The sequence below is a fragment of the Loa loa genome (assembly GCF_000183805.2).
Source record: "Loa loa unplaced genomic scaffold supercont3.322, whole genome shotgun sequence".
NCBI lineage: Eukaryota > Metazoa > Nematoda > Chromadorea > Rhabditida > Onchocercidae > Loa > Loa loa.
Genome location: NW_018108502.1, coordinates 10,515 through 17,746, shown reverse-complemented (window position 1 = coordinate 17,746; position 7,232 = coordinate 10,515). Strand labels below are relative to the sequence as shown.

General features: G+C 30.1%; 2 protein-coding genes across 2 annotated transcripts in view; one reads left to right on the top strand and one right to left on the bottom strand.

Moving 5' to 3' along the window:
- The window catches only part of LOAG_18458 (hypothetical protein), a 6,134-nt gene extending 3,007 nt beyond the window's left edge, over positions 1 to 3,127 (top strand). Inside the window, exons 3-8 of the mRNA XM_020451118.1 lie at positions 720 to 841; positions 1,031 to 1,154; positions 2,011 to 2,090; positions 2,196 to 2,395; positions 2,580 to 2,625; positions 2,782 to 3,127. Of these exons, the coding sequence (XP_020305124.1) occupies positions 720 to 841; positions 1,031 to 1,154; positions 2,011 to 2,090; positions 2,196 to 2,395; positions 2,580 to 2,625; positions 2,782 to 2,906 (697 nt within the window). The 3' untranslated portion in view covers positions 2,907 to 3,127. The remainder of the gene's footprint in view (positions 1 to 719; positions 842 to 1,030; positions 1,155 to 2,010; positions 2,091 to 2,195; positions 2,396 to 2,579; positions 2,626 to 2,781) is intronic.
- A 1,967-nt stretch (positions 3,128 to 5,094) lies between these two features.
- Positions 5,095 to 6,451, bottom strand: LOAG_11134 (hypothetical protein; the record flags this gene model as incomplete). The annotated part of the gene is made up of 4 exons (XM_003146656.1): positions 5,095 to 5,226; positions 5,631 to 5,711; positions 5,921 to 6,085; positions 6,344 to 6,451. 4 exons carry the CDS (start codon positions 6,449 to 6,451, stop codon positions 5,095 to 5,097), a joined length of 486 nt encoding a protein of 161 aa, XP_003146704.1.
- Between the last annotated feature and the right edge of the window lie 781 nt (positions 6,452 to 7,232).

Genomic DNA, 7,232 nt, shown 5'->3' with positions numbered 1-7,232 from the left:
TTCACCATAGCGACAGTCACGAAAATACCGAATAACGATGCTGTATTTGAAGAAGTCGATTCAGTTGCTAATTCGACTATATCACCATTGCAAGTCATTGTTAGTTCTGGCAATCAGCAGCAACATCCTGTTCCTGAAACAGTAATTAATTTCATGGCAGGGTATGTTCAGCTGATTTTTAAAGCAAAATTCGATGCTTTGATCACTTGAGGATATAATCAGAATTAACAATGAGCCTAATATATTGTTTTAAAATTATGTTTGCTTTCACTGGACTGCTCCAGAAACTTACAATTAACAATAATTTCTATTCTGGCGTTGGTTGAAGTTTAAAGAAATCTTTTACGATTACTTTAGAAGTAGCTTATTCCGCTATGAAATGAATAAATTATTCATAATACATCCAAAAGAAAATGATCTGTTGTTCATTTCTTGATTTCTAGGGAGTTTCAATGATTACAAAATTTTTTTTAAAATGATTGTTGGAAAAGTGCATTTTTTTTACATGGTTTTCTGATTGATGTAATTTTGAACGCGATCATAAAATTTTATGAAGGTTTTTTCCATGCAATATGCTTTCATTGACATCGAAAAAGGGAGAAATCTTCTTCAAACAATAAGAAATGCTTTTACTGATCTAGTCTTGATTTTTGATTTATCTAGCAGTTTCTTCACTGCGATTAGTTTCCTTTCTTAAACTAGATCTAAGGTTTTTTCAGATTTAACAGTCCAGTAGGTAGCATCGATTCGGGCATGTCATCACTTAGCTCATCGAACAGCTCACCTGCCTCATCACCTGGATGCTCACCAATTTCCGTCAACAATGTTCCTTTCCATTACGGTAAGTTATGTGCCTGTGATTGGAGGTGAATGTTTTCAAGGTCTCTATTCATAATTTTGCCGCGAACTTTTGAACTATGCCATGAAACAGTTCCTATCTTGATCATTATTATTTTAAGCTTTTAATGTTACGTTCTAACGTGAAATAAGTAAAAAACGAGTACATATTACTTTTTGATTTTGGGTATAGTCGTCGAACAACAAGTGATACCACGTGGCCGCTCAACAAGTGAGTGTTTAAGCGCAACAGTTGGTCTCAAAGGTATCTTGAAAAAATCCATTCCACTAAACATCACAACAGGACGTTTTTTAAGGTTTCATTTCTTTTCTTGTTTTAAACTGGTTTATATCTTTTTGTATAAATGAATAAATATGTCATTTTTTGGAGTAAGAATTACTTTCAACTGAATTTTATACTATCGTCTTGTTGCTCTTGTTTTCGTCTTTCACAATTGCTGATCTCCAACTTTTTAAATTTCGACTTATGCATATTTGCTCATATTTTTAAATTTCGCTTTCTGCTTCATCTTTTTTAATTCTTTAGCTGAAATCTATCCATGACAGAGTATCAGTTTATTATTCATAGGTTTCATCGTGGCACTGTACGAATTATAATTTATCCGAACATGCCATATTTAAAAGTGATTGATTGCAATGGTTTATGAGATCATGTGAGTAAGCAGAGAGATGTATGGTCTACTTCATATTACCCTATATATGTCTCAAATATTTCTATCTATCAGAATAATTATACTGTTTCTCAATCAATCCTCGTATTGTTATTGCTTAGAAGAGACTCCCATTTCAAATTCTTTTCATCCAAACACCACGAACATTCTAATTGAGCAATATTATCCAGTTAGGTTTTTGAAAGTCACTTTTTTGTCAGTCTTTTAGCTGTCAACAATGAAACCATATCAAATAGCGTTAATCGTTAATGATTCCTGCATCTTAGTGTAACATGAAATGAAAGAATTAATGTATGAGAAAATTTTTATCTGTAGGATCTTCATAATGTGTAAAAAACGATTATGGAGGATGACGGTAAAATCAACTATGTAACATATAAGAACCATTATAAAATCTATAATAGGAGACGATGTTCTAATAAAAAAAACATAAATTTATAAGAAGCGAAGTATTACAGTTTCAATTAAGACAACATTTTAGGTCGTGTTCGGAATGTCAAAGTAGAGAGAATGAAGAAATGAAAATGGTCATTGCAGACATGAATTATGAGAACAGCGCAGGTTTATTTAGTGTATTTTTTGTCTTGCTCTTATCTTTGATAAAGTTTGGTGCTTTTTCTCACCAGATTTTGGCGAATTTTTAGAGATGTGAATTTCCAGTTACAGGATCTACTCCACGAAAAAAGCATGTATCATTCAGTGAACGTTTAGTCCAAGAGCGGTCATTCCGACCCAATTCATCTATTCTAAGTCAAAAGAAAAAGAACCAACGAAAACAAAGAAATAAAATGAAAAAAAAAGGCGGTTCACCACTGGAAGATAATTCAACGGATGATGAAGCACGGCATCGTTCAAATTCTGAAACGGTAAAGTCATCAAACTTTTTAATTCTTTTTTCTAGTTAGAGAACCGATAGCATTCATTTTTCTATTCCATTATTTCATTATTCTGTCAATGCGAATAATTCTTTGCAGAAGCAATGTTTTTTTTTTCTTTTTTTTTTTTTTAAAAAATTGCAATCCATTCACCCGAAATTTTTTTTGTTTCTAGATGCACTACGCTATTTGCAATAACAACATGGAAGATGAAATGGATCGTAAGTTTTTTGTTAAATATTATTTTCAGAAAATTCAACTGTAGATTTAAAAGGATACATTTGACGATTTACTTTTGGCGTTCCTTATTGATTTTTGTTGACAGATAATTCAGGGTTTCTGATTTCAGTTAATAAATTATCGATTTCCATTTTCAGCAATTGAATGTGATTTAGCTGCATGTGTTTTGGAAGATCACGTGGTAATAGAACAAGGCAGAAAGGCTGATTGTCATGAGGCTAAAAAAATTCATAAACATATCCTACGAATCGGTTCCGATTGAAAGCGTTGTGTTCACTTGGATGTTACTGAGACTGTCAGTGCTATCTATATGTAGGATACATTCGCTGTCTAACATTTTTTGGGTTGCACAGTCTGGCTGCTTATTTTTCCTGAATAGGAAAAAGAATGTGTGCTTCTGGAAAAGAATCTCATTTTAAACCACCAATTTTTATCATCTCGATTTTCATGTCTTTTCAAGTATTCCAAATTTTTGCAAACTCCATCCAAATCAACTCATTACTTTTATCATACTATTCATATATTTACTCTTCGGCTGCTTGGTATGATAATGGAATTCGGAACAGATTAGAATTTCTTTAACTATTGATTCTGTTCCCTTAAAAAAAAAAATCTGGAACAAACAGTACTTTACAAAGCTGATCAAGGTTGTACTAACCGATCTTTAATGAATAAGATAATACCTGGAGTAAAACCTTAAGCTTAGTGTGATTGGCTTAGAGTGGAATAAGTGGAACAAATGTAATCAAAGTGGTGGTTAAGGATTTTTTTCGAATTTCATTTATCCCCATCTGCTGCCATGTTCTGTGCACGACATCAGCAGTGGTACTGACTATCTAGTAGTCAGGTATTGAGAGTTTCCTGTTCATATATATTAGATCTTTCCTGTAATGATATTTGTATATATTGAATTCCAACAAATATTTATATCATGATATTTTATCTTGTTAAATACATTTTTTATATTAGTAATGCTCGTTGTGGGAAATAACAGGCAGAGTAGTAGAAGATGTAAGCGATCGAATTTGGCTTCAGTGTTGGGTGTAGCCAAAGTTGAATATTGAAGTTCCAATGGTTGTCAATTCATTTTTTTTCTTTGGATTTGTGTCATCAACCCGAATTTTCCCATCGAGTTACCATTCGGGAGAAAGCTTTACGATTTGAGCGAGAGAACAGTGCACTGTTATGGCGAGCAGTTAAACGAATTTCACAGGCAGTAATATCTGCCTTCTCAGATATTATTTTTTAAAAAATTGATACCTAAAATTCGGTGTAATAGTTCATTTGTTTTATATTTATAAATGATTCACAATGAGAGTTTAAAATATGGTTTCTAATGTTGGCGTGCATTATCACCATCACAGTTATAATTTCTAATGATTTTTATACATGTCTCGTTTGGAAGTCCTCTATAACTTGAATAGCTCCATTTGTTGATCAATTCCTTTGTTGATCATATCGAATCATCATTTTGTTTAAACCTGCTGGATGTATTTTTCTATCATCAATGAACTCATTTCTTATATAATATGATTCTCCCATCCTTTCTTTTCATAATGAATTCGTTACTCAAATTGACCCCATTCTTCTTTCATCATTGTCCTCTCGATCCCGGTACTCCTGTCCTTTATCACATCTCCAAATCTCTTCTTATTGCTCTACCTGGTTATCAGTTGGCAACAGGTCTGTTTACTAGGAATTATTTCCATGTTTTTGTTAGTTTTTTTTTCCTTTCTATTTCAGAGTGATGAAAAAAATTAGGTCTTTAAAATTTGCTAATTTGTTCCTAATTTTACGTCCTTTCTTTTTATTCTGACTTTTTTCTTTTTTTCTTTTGTTATGCAGTTACGGGATAAAAAAAAAATGTTAAAATCAATCATTGTTCTTTTTTATAAATACCTGTTTGTTCACATCAAGTTTGATTTTATTTCCTTTTTTAATAAAAATTTACACAAAATTTTGCATATTTTTATGATCACAGTGCCAACAATTCCTTGAATCCAGGAAAGCATTTGAAGAAATAAAGAATTCTTGATATGTGAATATTTGACGCACTTGTCATTTTTGAATTAAAAAAAAATTGGAACAAATAAATTACTGTAGTCTAGCACTTCCAAATACATAATATGTCCTTAAAGTTCATCTTTAAATTCATATGATTCTTACATAAAGTGCATAGTTCACCTGTCGGACAAAGATGGCATATTTAGCATAGCAATTCACATCTATTTATTAAATTAAGATTTCTCATTTGAGCTGATCGATAAAAACATTTCAAATCATCATGTAAGATCCTTTTGGATTATCTTGAATATATTTTGGAAAAATTTTAGGATCTATCAGGAAGCTAAAGGATACATTTCATTCTGAAATGTAAACGTTGATGAGAATAGCTGAGGTCATATCAGCTATCTATAAATCCTTGTAGCGATGATATCCATCAGGTCATATCAATCATTCAATTCTTGTAATGATATATCAACATTGTGCTTTGATGGATTAGACATAATCCTATCTATGACCTCCTTGTGCATGCCGCTATTACACAAAGGCGTAGTACATATGCATAGCAAGTTATTCTTCTGCAAATTTCAACTAATTAATAATTAAAACAATTCCAACTTCTGGCTTACATATATAATTTAGTTTTAAGTTAGTGTAAATTTGATAAGAAATATCGCTTAAAAAGGTCATTGTAGGTCATTCACAGTTCAATTCGATTAATTTTGCAAGATTTTTGGTTATTCCAATTTTAGGATTCCATCTTTCAACTCGAAAGATAAGGTTGAAAACAAAGAAACAAAAATTTCATGGAATTTTTGGTTGTAATGAATGTACGTCAATAAGATGACCTGATTTTATGAAATGAAACAGTTCCATTTGTAATTTTGAAATTTTCCGCTTTTAACAAAATCAAATTTTCGATAAATAAATACCATAAAATCAAAAGTATGAACATAGATATGGGATGAACCTATAAACATACGTATTGTCGAGGTGGTGCTGGTGGTAATGCTTCACGACGTCGTCTTTCAAGCAATGATGTAAATTGTATTTGTTCTTGATTCTAAATTCTTTTCATTTTTTTTTTAAATTAATGCAAAAATTTATTTTTATCAAAATCATTCTGTAATTACTTACATATATTTGTCCTAACTTTATCGAATACATTTTAATTTCACCGTTATTTTTAATTGAATTCAATCTTAGAATTTTCATTACTTTGCAAAAAAAAAAAATAGTTTTTAAAATTTGGAAAAATTTATAAACAAATACCGTAAAAATGTTTTGACACATGGCACTGTTGGGTAATAAATGAAAGTATTGTGGTATAGAAGTATCGGAAGTTGTGCAAAATTTTCGTATATGAATTTCATCACCTTGCTCAGATGCATACAAAATGGTCGAACAACTTTTCGTATCTTTCGGACATTCCGTTTTCTAGTAAAATTATCAGGTCAGTAATCAAATTCATCAAAAAAAAAAAAAAATTCTTGATATGAAAAACATCAGAATCAGAAATTGATTCAGATAGATAAGATTTGACCTGAAATCATCTATAATTCCTTTAAGATAAAAAATTAAATTTGTTTATTGTATTCATTCCGGTTTTAACACTTATGTTTTGATATCTATGAAATATCATTTTGAACTTTTTATGCTTTAATTTTTTGCTGAAATTGATATGAAATGTATAACCTGATTGACACATGGCTTGACATCATCCTCGTCAACTCCATTATTGCATTGAAAACATTGGAAAGCCATTGTAGGTGTAAATATTACCAGATAGAAAGTTATTCTCATGCTGAAAATTTTAATTTTTAAAAAGTTTATTGACGATATTTAATCACGAAAGATGAATTGGAATGCGGAAATTATTTAGAGAACTGCTGAAAGATAATTTGGTTGTTATTTTTCAGGCTAAAAAATTGGACGAATATAAATCTGGATGGATTATGTAATTTAAGATAAGCCTGAATGAGGATTGATATAGTAAGTAGACAAATTTTTATTATGGATACCTTTCAAAACTTTCAATAATTTTAAAAACTATAAGATAAATCAATCTTTAATTCCAAAAATATTTTATGATCATAAGCTAGAGAAATCCTTTTATGCTAAGCTAACAAGTTAAATTTAGTTAAATCATTAAATTTTTGAAATAAATTAATGATAGACAATTATTTTTTTTTTTTGAAATAATCAATTGCAAAAATTAATATTTTCTAGATAGAAGGAGTAAAATTCTGGCAATTTCGATTTAGACATTCGTTAATGGCGCTAGAAAAATGATAAATATTGAAGCGCAAATGGAGAAATTTCAAAAGTTTCAAATAATCAAGTAAGAAAATGATACGTATAATAATACATCGAAGTTAAATATTTAAAATTAGCAAAACTTTTTGATGATTAGCATCATTAGCTTTCCTCAAAATTTCGAATGTATTCATTCTGGCAGATAATGATAATGATCATCGAAGAAAATGTTCTAGCAAATGAGCAAAAATACTTATTCCTAAAAATGAGGTTAAAAAAAAAAAGTCTAATTTAAAAATTTAAAGAATTGTTGATTGAAAAATTCTTT